The sequence below is a fragment of the Aedes albopictus genome, chromosome 1, assembly GCF_035046485.1.
Source record: "Aedes albopictus strain Foshan chromosome 1, AalbF5, whole genome shotgun sequence".
Lineage (NCBI taxonomy): Eukaryota > Metazoa > Arthropoda > Insecta > Diptera > Culicidae > Aedes > Aedes albopictus.
Window position 1 is genome coordinate 273,525,217 of NC_085136.1, and position 17,779 is coordinate 273,542,995.

Genomic DNA, 17,779 nt, shown 5'->3' on the forward strand with positions numbered 1-17,779 from the left:
GAACATGCGACCAGTTCGACCTATGGCGGCAAGCTGGTCGGCTTCTACGTTACCGTCTCGGTTACCGTTGATGCCACAATGGCCAGGTACTCATAGCAGAACAGTTCCTGTTGGGCAATCCTTTTGGATGGCCTGGATCCATGGGTGGCGGGATGTTGGAGAGTTTATAGTGGTGAGTACGCTGGCAGAGTCGGAGATAACGCAAATTGGTTTTGATGCTGGTGTTGTAGTAGCAAACAGTATAGCAGCGGCCTCCGCCGAAAAAACTAGGGGTGGGTAATGTCCGAGATATAACCGCAATGTTGACGTAGGACAAAGGCTGGAACGGTCAAAACCAAGACACGCTGTCAAAATTCAAATGGGTGGAGTGATGCGTTGTGTTGTAAAATTGTTATGTATGATCCCCTTCGCTGAACACATTCATTGACTAGGGTATCGCGCCACTTGGGCGGTGGCTTCTATATTCGTCTGTTTTCCACTATAACTCAGTCAATTTTGAACTAATTGACTTGAGATGTTGTACATGAGTAGATACTATACCTATCTCACCACATTCCAAAAGTTGCGTCAATTGGTTCAAATTTGACTGAGTTATAGTGGAAAACAGACGAATATAGAAGCCACCGCCCAAGTGGCGCGATTCCCTAGTTAATTTATTTTGAAGGTCAAGAATTAATTTATTTTGAAGGTAAATGATCAATCAACCGTTCTTCGAAAGTATTTTCATTGAACGGATAAAATTATTAGAATATTAAATGGCGCTAGAAAGACCATTTTGATTGGAGTTTCACGTAAAGTAAAATAATCTGGATACGACAAACGTTGTTTACATCTGAAAAGAACAATTAGTGGCTTCTGTCGGTCGCTTTTAATTATCCGATACATCTTGAGGAATCATTTTCACTGATCCTGAAAAGAATCGTTTAAATAACAGAAGATTTTGGCAAGACAATTGCATGAATTCAACACGCAATGCGAGTTTATTTTATCCGCACTGAATGCTGAAAGCCATCGAAAACTGACGTCGCTTGCTGCCGTGGATGAGATTCCTGGTGCTATCAGCACCATAGTCGAGAGTCGTTGCTGAGTTGATGTGCAGCTGCCTAGCTGGGAAGTGATTGTTAAGATACAATTTCAGTAACGGGTAACGGGCACAGCCCTGCCAATGTTTTGACGTTTATGTTGGTACGCCTTCAGCGACCAGTCTTTTCCTGTTGTCATTCTAAATTGTTCTTTCGATTAATAAACACGTTTTTATAGTTTGTTCTAATCGTTCCGCGTTTTCAATGTCCGTCCGAATTCCATAATCTTATCAGGTTATTGGCCCGGTTTGCGCGTGTGACGGAGTTGTGAACCGCGGGAAAAGTGTCGTGTCGAGATGGAAAACGAGTCGGAAGTCGTGCGCGTTCCGTTGTTTGACGGTTCGAACTTCGCGTCGTGGAAGTTTCGGATTCAAGTAGTGCTCGAGGAGCACGAGTTACTTGAATGTATCCAAAACGAGATGGCGGATGTGGAGGAGCTGCAGGTCAAACAAGAGGACACCGACGCCGTTCGCCAAGCGAAGGAAAAATTGGCGGAGAAGCGGCGTAAGAAGGATCGGCGATGTAAATCGGTTCTAATCTCCCGAATACACGACAGCATGCTGGAGTACGTGCAGGATAAAGTGACCCCCAGGGCAATTTGGCTTGCTTTGGAGAAGGTGTTTGAGCGGCGCAGTATTGCGAGCCGGCTGCACCTCAAGAAGAAATTGTTGATGTTCCGGCATGAGGGTGGCAGTCTCCAGGATCATTTTTTGGCGTTTGATCGTATTGTGCGCGAGTACAGGGCCACGGGAGCAGTGATGGAAGACATCGACGTCGTCTGTCATTTGCTGCTCACCTTGGGGCCAAAGTTCGCGACAGTGGTAACAGCTCTCGAGACGATGCCGGAGGACAATTTGACACTAGAGTTTGTAAAGTGCCGGCTTCTCGACGAGGAGATCAAGTGCAAGGGATCAAGTGTGGGAATAGCCGCTAAACGCGAATCAGCTGCTTTTTCGGGGAAGCCAAAAGATAATGCGAAGAAGATGAAGTGTTTTATTTGTCAAAAACCTGGACACAAAGCAGTTGATTGTCCAGAGAAGAAAGTGAAGAAGGAGTACAAAAACAAAGGCAGTGCTAATGTGACGGAAAAGAGTGTTTGCTTTATCGCCGGCGGTAGCAACGATGGACGGCTACAGTGGTATGCTGATTCTGGCGCAACGGAGCATATGGCAAACGACCGAAATCTTTTTGAGAAGTTAGTGCCGTTGAAGAAACCGATCGAGATTGCGGTGGCACTGAACGGAAAATCTGCGACCGCGAAATTCTCGGGAACGATCAAGATGATTGCGGTAAACGGAAACAAGCAACGCGAGTGTATCTTGGAAGATGTACTGTATACTCCCGACCTCCGGTGTAATCTTTTTTCGATTCGGAAAGTCGAGATGGCCGGAATGAGAGTCGTATTCGAAAACGGCGGCGTGAAAATTCTTCGAAATTCGGAAGTGCTCGCGTGTGGGAAACGTCGTGGTTTCCAGTATGAGATGGATTTCTATCCGGCGGAAGTGGACAGTTCGGCGCTGTATTCGTGCGGGAAGATTCTCAAGTGTCACGAACTATGGCACCGGAGATATGGCCATCTCAGTGAGAAAAACTTAGAGAAGATCATGGCCAAGGATATGGTGAAAGGCTTGGACAAATGCGCGAGTGAGGACAGAGTCGAAACGATTTGTGAGTCGTGCGTTGATGCGAAGCAAACGAGAAAGCCTTTCGGTGAACGGTCGGAAAAACGGGCGACGCGTGTGTTAGAAGTGGTGCACAGTGACGTGTGCGGGCCCGTGACACCAGTGGGTCATGATGGAAGTCGGTACTATGTGAGCTTTATCGACGACTGGAGCCGATTTGCAATGGTGTTCACGATGCGGTCCAAAGACGAAGTGTTCGGATATTTTAAACAATATGAAGCTATGGTTACCGCCAAGTTCGGGGTTGGTATTTCGCGATTGGTGTGTGACAATGGGGGCGAATATCGAAGTGCTGAATTTGAAGAATTCTGTAAGAAGAAGGGTATCCAGATGCAGTGTACCATACCGTACACACCGGAACAAAATGGCGTATCTGAGCGGATGAACCGCACCCTGGAAGAGAAGGCCAGATCGATGCTGTTCAGCTCGGGTGCAGACAAGAAGTTCTGGTGCGAGGCGGTGGAAACAGCAGCCTATCTAGTGAACAGGAGCCCGGCAAGTGCCATCAACGAAGGTAAGACGCCCTTTGAACTCTGGGAGGGTAGAAAACCTGATGTTTCGGTGATGAAAGTCTGGGGAAGTCCTGCATATTGCCACATTCCAAAGGAACGCCGCAAGAAACTGGATAAGAAGGCGTGGAAGGGAGTATTCCTTGGGTACCACTGCAACGGCTATAGAGTATGGGATCCGAAGCGTGAGATGGTTATTGCCGCACGAGATGTAATCGTCGACGAGTCCGAGAGTTTTCAGTATAAGCCAGATGTTCAGGAGAAGAATCCGAAACGGTCGAAGGATGCTGAAATCGTCCGCATCAGGCGTTTGGCTGAGTCTGACAGCGAGTCGGATGAAGGAACGAGTTCCGCAATGGATGGTGTGATGGACGAATCTGTGGACCACTTCGAGGATTGCGGCGGCAGTATCAGCGAAGGTGATGACGATTCAGCAGGGGCAATCCAGCAGGTCGAAGTAAGCAGTCGGAAGCGTGCTCCTCCAGTTTGGCAGAAAGATTACGAGATGAACTATTCTGCGTGGGCTTTGAGTGCTGTGAGTTATGTGGACAACTATCCGGATTCGCTAGCTGCCATGATGAAGCGTGACGACTGGGATCAATGGGAGGTAGCTGTTCAGGAGGAGATGAAATCTCACGAGCAGAACAACACATGGACCTTGTGCGAGTTGCCTGAAGGAAGGAAGCCTATAACTTGTAAGTGGGTCTTCAAAGTTAAGAAGGGTGAAGACGGAGCTCCGGATAGGTATAAGGCCAGGCTGGTGGCGCGTGGCTTCACTCAGCGATATGGTTACGATTATGCTGAGACGTATGCACCAGTTGCAAGGATGGATACGGTGCGGGCCGTGTTGTCTGTGGCAAACCAGGAGCGTCTACAGGTTCATCAGCTCGACGTCAAAACCGCGTTCCTGAACGGAACCATTCAAGAGGAGATTTACATGGTTCCACCCGAGGGTCTCGTGCAGGGATCGAAGCTTGTTTGTCGTCTGAACCGTGCGTTATATGGACTCAAGCAGGCTTCTCGGGCTTGGAACGAGCGATTTCACCAGTTCGTCACTAGATTGGGGTTCAAGCGTAGTGAAAACGACCAGTGTTTGTACGTACGAACGACGAATGGGGAACGGCTGTTGTTGGTCCTGTATGTGGATGATATCCTCATCGCTGGACGTGATATGAAGGCTATTTCGGTGATCAAGAGCTGTTTCAAGAAGGAGTTCGCGATGTCGGATCTTGGGGAAGTAAGCTGTTTCCTCGGTATGCGTATTGAAAGAGACATCGAGGCGCGGTTCTTGAGGATTTCGCAGAAAGCATACCTAGAGAGTCTCCTTCGTCGCTTTGGTATGGAGGATTGCAAGCCGGCCGTCACACCGGTGGAATGCCATCTGAAGTTAAAGAAAGGAACTGAAGCGGATCGAACGGATAAGCCTTACCGGGAGCTTGTAGGCTGCCTGGCGTACGTTGCCCATACTTCGCGGCCAGACTTGTGCGCGGCTGTGAACGTGTTCAGCCAGTTACAAAGTTGCCCTACTGACGAGCACTGGCGTTATCTGAAGCGGATACTTCGGTACGTTAAGGGAACTCTCGATGTTGGCCTGGAATTTCAAGGCGGGGATTCTGAAGCGGCGCTGGTGGTTTTCTCTGATGCAGATTGGGGAAACGACATCAACGACAGGCGATCGATGAGCGGCTACATTCTGCGGGTGTTTGGAGGTACAGTGGCTTGGTTGACGCGTAAGCAACAAACAGTGGCATTGTCTTCGACGGAGGCCGAGTTTGTGGCGCTATGCACAGCCACCTGTGAGGGCATATGGATGCGTAGATTGCTGGCAGATTTGGGAGTCGTTATCAAGGAATCAGTCGTGTATTACGAGGATAACCAATCCTGTATGCGAGTGGCAGAAGAGCCGAGAGATAGTCGGCGTATGAAACACGTTGACATCAAATTCAACTTTATCCGGGAACTGGTTCAACGAGGCGATATGGTGATCAAGTACATTCCTTCGGAACGACAGTTGGCGGATGTAATGACAAAAGGGCTACCAGCCGTGGCCTTTAAGCGACTCTTGGAGGCGATTGGTATCAAAGGTTCCAGAAATTGAGCAGGGGTGTTAAGATACAATTTCAGTAACGGGTAACGGGCACAGCCCTGCCAATGTTTTGACGTTTATGTTGGTACGCCTTCAGCGACCAGTCTTTTCCTGTTGTCATTCTAAATTGTTCTTTCGATTAATAAACACGTTTTTATAGTTTGTTCTAATCGTTCCGCGTTTTCAATGTCCGTCCGAATTCCATAATCTTATCAGTGATATCCACTCTCCTTGACTGATCCATGGAAAATGACGAAAGGAAACAGAGGGAACAGCTTTTATGCCCCTAGATTAGCAGATTGAGCTCCTCCCATTTAGTTGGCTTTCCAGTTTCTTTCGTTTGCATGACCCGCCCGCATGAATCAGACGTTTCAAGCGATTTATCAACCGAGAAATGAGTAAATTTTCATTGAACGGATAAAGTAACCAAAATATTTAATGGTTAAGTTCATTTTAATTTGAAAAATATTAAAATTAAATTTTGTGTTTTACGCAAAATGGCCCGAAAAATGGATATTGCGTTGCTAAAATCCGGTTGGAACCATTAGTGGCCGGCTTCATCGCTGTTGCTTAGCCACCAAGTATTCAATCTTTCACTTTTCGATTACATCACACTTTTCCCGATCGATGGAATAACATCCGATTCACAACTCTTGAGGAATCATTTTCGATGGCCCTGAGAAGATCCGTTGGAACAATTGACGATTTTAGAATGAAAATGACATGAATTCATCATGCCATGCAATGCACCATCGAATATTGACCCGCAGCTTGCTGCCATGGATGAGATTAATATCTTGCTTCACTTTTGCTGAGCAACGAATCTATCAAGTTTTCACTTTTGAGTTGCACTAAACATTTCTCGATTGATGGAGGAATCCAATCCAATTTATAACTCTTGAGGAAACATTTTCGGTGGTCCTGAAAAGGCCCGTATGAATAATGGACGATTTTGATGCCACGAAATGCGTGTTGGTTTTCTCCGCACTCAATGCTTGACGCCGTCGAAAACTGGCCTGCCGCTTGCTGCCGTGGGCCGTGGATGGAATTCCCTGTGTAATCGGCCGAGAATCGTCGCAGTTGATGTACTGCTGCCCAGCTTTGAAGGTGACATCCACCTCCACCCTCCTTGACTGATCCAACGAAAATGACGGAAGAAAACAGAAGTCACTGCTTTTATTCCCCTAGATTAGCAGATTAGGCTCCTCCCATTTGGCTGGCTTTCCAGGTTATTTCGTTTGCATTACCCGCCCCGAATGCTCCAGACGCATCAAGCAACTAATCAACCGAGAAATGAGAAAATTTTCATTGAACGGATAGAGTAACCAAAATATTGGATAATTTCGATCAGTTTGATTCGGAAAATGTTTCAACTTAATTATTATTAAACAATGTTTCACGCAAAATAGTCCGGATAGAATAATACGATGTTAAATTCCGGGTGGAACCATTAGGCCATTAGTGACCGGCTTCATCATTATTGCTGGGCCACCAAGTATTCAATCTTTCAATTTTCAGTTTCACCACACTTTTCTCGTTCAATGGAATAAAATTAGCTGATTCACAAACTCTTACGGTGGTCCTAAACAAGACCGTTTGATTAATTGACGATTTTAGGAACGAAATGGCATGAATTCACCATGTCACGCAATGCGTGTTGGTTTTCTCCGTGCTGAATGATAAACGCCACCGAAAACTGGACCGCCGCTTGCTGCCGTGGATTAGAATAAAGTCCAGTTTCACTATTGCTGGCAACGATGCTCTGTCTTTTCCATTTTGGTTGCACTACTACATCTCGATCGATGTTGGAAATTATCCAATTAACTCTTGAGGAATCATTTTCGATGGTCCTGAAAAGGACCGGTTTGAATAATGGACGATTTTGATGCATTCACCATGCCATGCAATGCGTGTTGGTTTTCTCTGCGGAGTGCGGAGAGTGCTGGACGCCGTCGAAAATTGACCCACCGCTCTGCTGCCATGGATGCGCTTCCAGGTGCTATCATCAGCACGATAGCCGAGAGCAGTCGCTGGGTTGTTGTGCTGCTGCCTTGCTGGAGGTGACATTCACCTCCAACCTCCTTGACTAATCCAACGAAAATGACGAAAGAAAACAGAGAACACTGCTTTTATACCCCTAGATTAGCATATGAAGCTCCTCCCATTCGGCAGGATTTTCAGTTAATTTCGTTTGCATGACCCGCCCCTCATGCTCCAGACGCATCAAACGATTAATCAACCGAGAAATGAGAAAATTTTCATTGAACGGATAATGTAACCAAAATATTAGATGATTTAGATTAAAATGATGTTTAAATTGAAAAATTTCTCACGCAAAATGGTCCGGTTATGATAATGCGTTGCCAAAGTCCGGGTGGAACAATTAGGCATTATAATTGTTGCTGGATGAGTCACCAAGCATTCAATCATTCACTTTTCGGTTGTACTACACTTTTCCCGTTGGTTGGAATGAAATTATCCGATTCACAGCTCTTGAAAAATCATTTTTGATGGTCCTTAAAAGGACCGTTTGGATAATGAATAATTTTAGAAAGAAAATTAAATGAATTTACTATGCCACTGCGCGTGTTTGTTTTTTTCCGCACTAAATGCTGAACGCCGTCGAAAACTGCCCCCCCCCCCCGCTTGTAGCCGTGGATGCGATTAATGACCAGCTTCACTCTTGCTGAGAAACGACGCTCTGTCCTTGCTTTGCACTACACCTTTCTCGATCGAGGGTGGAAATTCATCCAATTAACTCTTGAGAAATCATTTTCGATGGTCCTGAAAAGGACCGTTTGAATAATGGACGATTTTGATGAATTTACAATGCCACGCAATTCGTGTTGGTTTTCTCCGCGCTCAACGCTAGACGCCATCGAAAACTGGCCCGCCGCTTGCTGCCGTGAATGAGATTCCTGGTGCTATCAGTACGATAGCCGAGTGTCGTCGCTGAGTCGATGTGCCGCTGCCCAGCTCGAGGTGTCACCTCGACGGTGGTCGAAATGGAACTGACGAACAGCTCTCGCATGTTCGCATTCCTTCCTGCATCGTAGTTGCCCTCACGATGCGCACCAATCAGAGAGCGTTGGTAGACTGAACGAGAAAATTTGTCCGCTACCCATATTTATAGATTTCAGCGATTTCAATGTCTGACTTTAAAACAACTTTTCAACTATTTAGCAATGATTATTAGGTTCACCGAATATTACAAATTAAACGCGGGAGTTTCATCTCTCAAATAACGGGATTTGTTTATCATTTCGTCCAGTGGGAAAGATACTGTGAGCGTTTAAAATCTTTCACTCAAACGTAACGCTCTTGGTTTCGTAAATTTTGAAATGACACCGGGTATAGAAAACAGAGACGTAGTCCTACGTCAAAACAGAGCATTGGTCCGGTATCCGAAAGAAGTGACTTCTGTCTTTGTCAGCAACACCGAAGCCAGTCCTACCCATGGCTTTTGAACCATCAGTGTAGCGAAGGTTGTAGTTACAATATTTGCTGGCTAACAACTGCGTGACATATGAACGCATAGCAGTAGAATTATCCCCTGCACGGAAATGTTTTCCAACAGAGAGATCGACGTGAATGTTTGCAGCGTCCCATCTTTTGGCTCCAACCCAGTGGAGTTGTTCAACCAGGGGGAGTTCCAAATGGGCCAGGTTGACGAGGGTTCTATTCGCCTCACTGAGGAGAAAGACCTCGTGATCCCCAGTGGTCTTTTCTGTATAGCCGATTGCTCTGCAGCACAAAGTCTGTGCCACCTGGTATCGAAAAGGAAGAACACCAAGTTCTATGCAAGCCGCATCTGCTGGAGTGGATGGAAGCAAGCCAGCGATAATCCGTATGCACTGGTTGTACGTTGGACAAAGATGATGTAGTATGATGGAGGTTTCTGCTAAGCAGTACAGTTCAATACCATAAAATAGTTGGCTATTCACGATAGCTTTTGCAACTCTCAGGAGAGTTTCTCTGTTGCTACTACGGTGGGGTTTTGATAAAATACGAAGTATGTTTAAACGTGTTTGGCATTTCTGTTTCATTTCGCTCAGGTGATCTTTGAAACGCAGCTCACGATCTAGTCGCACGCCTAGTACAACGATCGTTTTTTTAAATGGAATTTGAGATCCGTTTAGTTTGACAGGCGTTGTTAAATTTCTATGCTGAGAGCGACAAATGTGTGATATTACACTTTTTTCTGCCAACAGTTTGAAGCCAGAAAGAGAGGCCCATCTGGCAACCGCAGATACTGCAGCTTGCAGTTTACGTCTAATAAACTTCAGAGTGCGGCCGACGACAACTAGGACAATGTCGTCCGCATATGCAAATATGTATATATCTTTGGATAGGGTGTTGAATACGGTGTTCATCAAAACTAAGAAGATAGTTACCGCAATGACGGAGCCTTGTGGGACTCCGGTTTCTTCTTTGCGGGTTGAAGAGAGGTGATTTCCTATGATTACTTCAAAAGTTCTGCCGCTTAGGAAGTTTTTCAGGAAATGAAGAATGTTACCACTCAAACCCCATTCCGCCAGTTGATTGATAGCCCTCGGCGTCCAGGCGCAATTGTATGCTTTGGCCAGATCCAACGAAGCGATATCTGCGTGCAGGCCACTGTTTACGGCATCTTGAAGAACATCTCCTAGACCCGTGAAGTACGTTCCTGTCCCATGGCCAGGCCGGAAAGCATGTTGCCGATGATCAAGAAGCTGGTTGTCCTCCAAGAAGCGGCGATTAACCATTCGTTCAAGAATTTTACTCGCGCAACATGTGAGCGAGATCGGTCGAAAATCACAAGGTGAGATGGCGACTTTCCCCTGCTTGGGAATGGGGACCACTAAGCTGTGTGTCCAGGACTTAGGGAAGGTGTGCTCCGTCCATGTTTTGTTGAGGAGTTCAAGGAAAATGACTTTGGAGTTAATCGTCCCATACAAACTTTAAATGCATTTTAAAAATAGTTCCCGGACTCCAAAAATTATGAAATTTTGGATTTCGACTAATTTTTGGGCGGAGAATCTGATTATTAAATAATCTGGATACCCCTAAAGAACCTAATTACTGAGAAGACTTTCGGTAGCGCAGAGAAATAATAAACGCGTGTGCGTGTGCTTGCGGTAGAACAGAATGAATTTTATTGTCTATCCGGTTGGAATCAATACCGACATTCAATCAAAAATTGCCGTTTTCTTGGTTCACAACAATAGAAATACACTAGAACTCCAATGGCGCTGTAGCCAGTTTTCTTATTTAATTATTTTAATAACTTTAATTGCAATATTTATATTACTATTTTAAAGTGTCCATCTTGTAGAGGACCTTTTGTTATGCTAAACAAAATTAACTTGACACTTCAAGAGCAAATTTTCAATACGTCCTAAGTAACAAAATAAACAAAAATCAGATTTTTGCCTTATATGGTAGCTTAGGATCTCCTTAGTATGTGTTCTAATAATATCCGAAAAATATTACTCAAATATTTCTACATTTCAAATTAAAAAAATCACCTAAGTAACAATCTACTCAGTGGTATGTTTTTACCGTTACGTCGTTTATCCGCTATAAAGACTAAGTCTTATGTAACACCGATAACGCCCAGCTGTTTCGTCAAAAAAAATTGAATTGGCTTAAGTAACAAAATTTAACAAAACAACTTCTTCGGTTCTTACGTCATAACTGAGTTGGGTCGCACTACTTCTTCCTACAGGGTTTTGCGTTGACGTTTTCGTAAAAAAATGAAAACGATCTTCCTTCCTTCACTTGCGCACAGAAAAGCTCCGGGGGTTTTTTTTACTTGCGTGTGGGGGTGGCGAAGAAAAAGTTGATGGTAAACAAGGGGCAGTGTCAAGCGATCCCAAAGCCGTTGGGAACAGCGATTTGGAAGGATTGCCTGGCGTTATTCGACAGAACCGTGCCACTCGGACGCTTCCAGAGGAGCAGATATTGGTGAACACATTCACGGTACATTCCGAAAGGATGACGGTGTGGAGAAATCGAGCTTTCCGTGCATTCACTCGCTTGGCTACTCAGATCAATTTTGCCAGCTCGACTGCCTCAAAATGACGGCCAGTTCCAGCTCAAGTCCCAAAGACAAACGGATCGGGTAAGTTAGTTCAGATTATCGTATAGTTTTACTAAAAAATCATTTCCTCAATTAACAGTGACCTGAATAGTTCGACCCAGTTCGTGGTGTCTCTGGGAGTCATTGAATCGCCGGAGATGGCCCGTGATTTGACCAGCGTGATTGAAAAAACTGATGTGGTCATTGGCTACATCATAATAAAAGCTGCCCTCTTCGCATTTTGGATGTTGAAAAGTGTACCGGAGCTGATGGACATCTTCCTGCCGGCAACGCAACCGCAGCTGCACGAGAAAAATAACAATCGGTATCATATCTCCGGCGTCTCCCTCCTCACGGAAATCAGGGAGGCGAGCCGTGACATGCAGAATCACTTCTAAAAGATTGTCCGAAGCTGGTGCGGGTCCTACAGAATCTAATCCTAGCAGACTATCTGCCCTAACGACATGAGTATTCGTTAGCAGTTCATTCCTGACGACCACAACGATCCGGACGGTTCCAAGGCGATGCATCGAAAGATATTCTCGCGCAGGTTGTGCAAACCACATGCACCGACTCCGTCACCTTTCACCGCATCGTATCCAACCCGGGTGGACCACCCGTATCACCCGTATATGTACAGTTCAATTTTTGTTACACACAATACTTAATAATTGGCTATTGCTGAATGTTAATAAAGAGCACCATGCTTGGGTTTTACTGGGACGCTGGGAACTGAAAGCTATCCGAAATGCACCAAGGGGTCGTCCATATACTACGTGGATACTTTAAAGAGAGGAGGATGTTTTGAAATGGTCCCTGCTTGTCCACGGGAAGGGGGTTCGGTATTTTGGAGATGTCATGTAGATCTGATTTTCTCAACAACACTAAAAATTCAATTTTATTTCGATTGAGCCTTCCGTTTCGTTACAAGTAGTATTTCGGAGCAATTTGACCATTTGGGATATAGGGGAACGTACGTACTCCCTGCCGTTTTGTGCTCTTCGTCCTGGGTTTTTTTTAAACCTATTGAACTCAAAGTTGGCATCAAATCTTGACCATCCAAGCCGAATCATATACGACCAAATTTCAGGCAATTTTGCCGACAAAACCGTATGACGAATGGAATAAACCTGCCGATAATACCCCCAAAGTCACCCTGTTAAACTTAATGAATCTCAATCATTTTTTCAGCTATTTGTACATCAATTTGAGATCTCTTGGAAGAAAACAAAATTTACAGCCAAATTTAGTACTAAATAATACGGCGGTAGGGTACTGTAATCACCATCATTTATTTATTTGTCAACAGGTAAAAATACAAACCCAAATGACACAGCTATCGGTGGATTAATTCAGTTTTTTTATTTGTACGTATTTAGAAAGTTATGAGGTTTCATCCTTAGGTTGCCCATACCAAGGCTCATACTGCCCGTGTTCCCCATCATGATTTGATTGAGATACCTGCCTATGTGTAAACTTTTCGAACAAGATTTTGATTAATAAGCAATAGTTTCATATGTAGTTTTATTTTGATTGATTCTTTATTTTCTACATATTTCGATTATGAATAACGGCAAATTGGCAGTTAGCAACTATATTGCATCTAGGTGGGGCATCTCTTCGCCCCCCTCCAACTACATCACAAGTTGGCGCGTATGCCAACACCCATGTCAATGTTAGAGGCGTGCATTCCGGCTTCATTCTTGTTGTACCGATCGAAGAACTTCTTATAGGCTGGGAGGGCGACACTAGCTTTCCCAAGCCGAAATATCCCGAAAAAAGATGAAAAACCCCGCAAAACTTTTGCGTTTAGCGACTTTTTTCGGCTTTTTTGGGGATATTGTGGCTTGGCAAAACTAGTGTCACCACCCCCCCCCCCCCCCTGCTTATAGGTCTCCTTATTTTCGGCGATTTCCTCGAACAATTTCAGGCATTCCTTTACTAAGTTCTATTGGATGACCGTGATCTTGTTCTGCAGCAGTTCGCGGGAGATCTCCAGTAAATCTTTGGAGTCGACGACACTATTGACGAATATTAAGTAGCCGAGGATCAGTTTCTTGATGGAGACTTGCTTAGAGTTCGGAGACTTGCAATGGAGAAACTCGCGGAGAAGTGTCTGATGGCCAGATAATCCTACCACTGGTTGGTCAGGGATTTGTAGAATTCACCGTATTCTTCCGTCAACGTAGTGGGTCCTGATGTGCTTGGCATTGTTGAGTTCTACGTCTTCGGCGTACTTCCTTGTCCTGAAATTAAGTTCATTGTAACTACAGGATCACGATAGTCAGTGAATTTCAGTTACCATTCTACACGATATTATATATATCCATAACGTCTTCGATCTTGGGCCGAATTCCTTCGCAACGAGCAGCAGCTTTCTGCACCAAAATGTTTATTCGATGGCCTCTCCTCCAGGTCGATCAGCCCTCCGGAGACTTGGTGCACGGCACATAAGCCTCTCAGCTGGCAATCCACACGACACACGTACTAATAGCATCACCATTGCTTTGGGATGACGACAAAACCACTCACTGGACCCACTTGTCCTAAGTGTCGTGTTCCGCCGAGGAACCACCGTCCAAATGGCCGCCGGAATCCAGCTTACCTTCCTTAATTCCATTTTTTTTCTTCCTTCCTCTTACGCGTGACTTAGTCTTACCACATTCGCCGAAAGAATGATCGCACGATCAAATTTTCGTGTGCTACTACCCTGCACTGTACCGACCGAATAAATACATCCACAATCTTTCAGTCGATCATACAATCCCACTTCTTTACACTCACACATAGGCACGTTCCTTCAACATTATTTTCGTGCAGCGAAACGGCGGCAAACATTGGGGGCTATTTTATAACTCGAGTCGACCGTAATTTCATGTGACTCGATAGTTGTCGAATTATACAAAACGAGTTAGTCGATGGATGTCGAGTAAATAGTCTAGCACAACGAATGCTCGACTCACTAAAACGACTCGATGAAAACGGTCGGCCACCTGTCATCGCACAGCAATCAGTGCCTGCTGCGCACAGCGATCAGACAATAGAGTTAATAAACTATAGAGGACGAATGTCGCTGGCGTCGCTGCCGAAACATCTCTTGCTGGCGGAGATAGGCCGGGCTATAAGTGTCAAAGCGAAAAAGTATGCAGTTTGACAGATAGATACCCGACATGTTTCCGAACGAGAACAAAGGGAACAGCAGCGACATTCGTCCTCTATAGTTTCTTAACTCTATTGATCAGACAGCTGATGTGAAATTTTGAATTTTTACCAACAACATGGCTTTGTGCGCGTAGGGATTTTTTTTGCATTTTATTAGTAAAACTACTCTAGGATGTTCATTGCAATCCGTTTTAAACCCTCCATCAGTCGCGCCAAAAAGAGATACACGAGCGATCGCGTCGGGTATTCAGTACACGGCATACGCTTTAAATTATGGTTGCAGTACTAGATAGCATATTGGTGTATTAGGCAAAAATGTCCAGCTGATTATGAGTGTTTGGTAGCTTGGTTGGTAGTGGACATGTAGAACCGACCAACTCGATCTGGTCCTGTCGCGAGTGTCGGAATGACCCCCGCGGAAACCTTGGCATTCAGTCAAGGCCGCCTTGGTCAGAACACCAAAGCTAGGTATGCGGCGGCTCTTTCTTGATGATTCATCATATCCATCATCTTAGCGAATCAACGGCCACCCTGGTGAACCCGTGGCCACCGGAATGTGCCCTGGAGGAGCTAACTTGGAAGAAATTTTGACCATTGTGCCAAATATAGGCATGCGAAGGCCCTATATTCACCATTTTATATATATGTACACCATCTTATTATCCATAAAAAGGATTAATGACCTCCCTGGCCAACCCGTTGCCACCGGAATATGCTCTGGAGGAGCCTGCTCCGAGGACGCTTTAGCCATAGCGCCAGATCTTCTATCTTTTTATGTTTATCCTGTGTTTAGGTGATCAAAACCTGATTCTTCGCCTGCAGGCATCTAAGAAACTGAAACCAGGAATTGCGTCGAAATGAACCGCCCGGATAAAAACTAACCATAGGGTGCATGGTGAAAACCATTCCTGCACCATACAGTGTACCAGCTACAATAAAGTGTATTGTAATGAAATGGTTCGCTATACTATACATTTACATTGGATTTTTATGTAACAATATATTATACTGTTTTTCTTACGTTTGAACCATTCACTTTTCCGAAACATTATTTTTCCGTGAATTTTTAATTATTTCTGGTGTTCGATTTGAACAGATCGTATGTTTGCTGTGATTCCTATGCAGATTCGACCTATTCAAATCGAACACCAGATTTATTCAGTTTAAGATTTTTTCCGTGCTTTGTTTTGTTGATGTTTGTGACTTTTTTGATGCAAAGGAAAGGAAAGAGAAAAAAGTGAATAAGTTGAAACATCAATTTAACCTTTTGGAATCGATTTTTTTCGCCGCTGTCGACGCAACCTCGCTGGTGTCGAACACGTTTGTTATGCTCGGTTTCATCGCCGGGGTCATATATGACCCCTCCGGCTCCAAAGGGTGAATGCCAATAACATGTTTAAATCAGTCACCCCAATACTGCCCCACAGGAAAATAACGAGCCAACATCTCTGGTTCCCACTTCCAGCCGCCTCGTTGAACACAATAGCGGCGGCTCGGCGGCTTGGTTCCCCATTTTATTTATTTGTGTTTACATCAACAGACTTTCTGTAGTCCCATGATAGCGCAACAACATAATTCCAGGAGCAAAAATCAAAAGCGGCAAAACTTATTTTCACAACCACTTTTTTTTACCTTTTTAAATCGTTAGTTTAAGCGAAACATGATTTTTAATTTCGCAATTATTTATTTAAAAATTAAGTCGTAATAGTATCAGCTCGTCTTCGTCACGGGAATAAAGTTTCCATAAAATTTAGAATATTGTTATTGACATGATGCAGCCACAGTCAATAACCGATCCTGGATTTTGATGCTGACCTCAAAATCATGGCCGCGTGACAGGAGGCTGGTTCAACACTATTCTTTCTGTATTTGCATTTAGGGGAGTTTTCTCCTCTTCTCTCATGTGAACTTGCCTTCGACCACAATCGAATCAAATGCGGTTGACAAACTTTATCTTTGACGTAGAGCCATCTTTAACATATGGACTGGACTGAACACTGAAATGACTTTTAATATAGGTTCGTCTGCGGGTTCGCTTTTTAACCTAACTTATATTTGAATCGAACTTGACAGTTATCTCATGAGTTGTTATGTATTTCAAACTTTAGTCAAACTGGTGCCTCAATATTGCAATAACGGTTAAGCACGCTGTAATGATACTTATGTACCTCGTCACCCACTTCATGCAACTACATTAGTGGTCTAATAACACTTAGCGCGCTCGGCATAGTTCCATCATGCCGCTCAAAGTGTTGCCACAAATAATGCTAAGTTTGCAAAACCCAGTTATCTGGCTGGTGGGGCATGGGAGCCTAAGCTTCAACTGTTAATGCAATCAGAGACTACTCAGACTTAGACGTGGGTGATCCTATATATGAAGGGTTATCCAAAACGCTCTGGGAATTCCCGAAGCGGATTCTAATAAATCTAATAAGCCTAAGATGCCATTAACAGGAGGAAAATGGCAAGATAATATAACAATATATGGTTTATGTAATGTAAAACAATTCAACATAACAAAAGAGAACCATTCCAAAACCATTTGATTAAATGTATAACCAGTAGTGAAATTACAATTGAAAACAATTTATTTACGGTACATTTTATTGTTTCAAACCATTCATGTACCATACAATGTACGGTATATTTAAACCCACGTATCAGTATTTTGAACAATTCATTAACAATAAAATGTATGGTTTTGCAAAAAAAAATATATGGAGAAAAATATTTTTTTATATTGTTACGATACTTAACAACCTGTATAATATATTGTAAAAATCTTATTTACAATTCACGGTATGGTGTCCTACATTACATCTTATTGTTTTTGTATTTTTATTTTTACAGTGGTGTCTATTGTAAAAATATGGTTCTAAATAGTACTGTTACAATATAACGTTCGGTTTTTCTACTGTATTTTTTATTCGGGCGATTACACTCAAGGAATTCCTCCAGAAATTCCACTAGGGATTCTTCCAGAATTCCTCCAAAAATTTCTCTAGGAATTCCTCCAGTCATTCCTCCAGGAATTCCTACATAATTCCTCTAGGAATTCCTCCAGAAATTCCTCTACGAATTTCTCCAGAAATTCCTCTAGAAATTCCTCTTGGAATTTTTCCAGAAATTCCTCTAAAAGTTTCCCAGAAATTCCTCTGAGAATTTTTCCATAAATTCCTCAAGAAATTTCTCCAGAA

At 44.0% G+C, this 17,779-nt stretch overlaps 1 protein-coding gene across 1 annotated transcript; it reads left to right on the plus strand.

Moving 5' to 3' along the window:
• The first annotated feature begins 10,711 nt into the window (after window positions 1-10,711).
• LOC109424598 (AP-1 complex subunit gamma-1-like) lies at window positions 10,712-12,703 on the plus strand. Its single transcript, XM_029856263.2, has 2 exons — window positions 10,712-11,462; window positions 11,521-12,703. The coding sequence occupies exons 1-2, from the start codon at window positions 11,419-11,421 to the stop codon at window positions 11,816-11,818; spliced, it is 342 nt and encodes a 113-aa protein (XP_029712123.2). The 5' UTR covers window positions 10,712-11,418; the 3' UTR covers window positions 11,819-12,703.
• The last annotated feature ends 5,076 nt before the right edge of the window (window positions 12,704-17,779 follow it).

Coding starts and splice junctions, on each gene's coding strand:
- LOC109424598 (XM_029856263.2), top strand. CDS start 11,419: ATGACGGCCAGTTCCAGCTCAAGTCCCAAAGACAAACGGATCGG. Junction 11,463..11,520: donor CCCAAAGACAAACGGATCGG/GTAAGTTAGTTC, acceptor CTCAATTAACAG/TGACCTGAATAGTTCGACCC.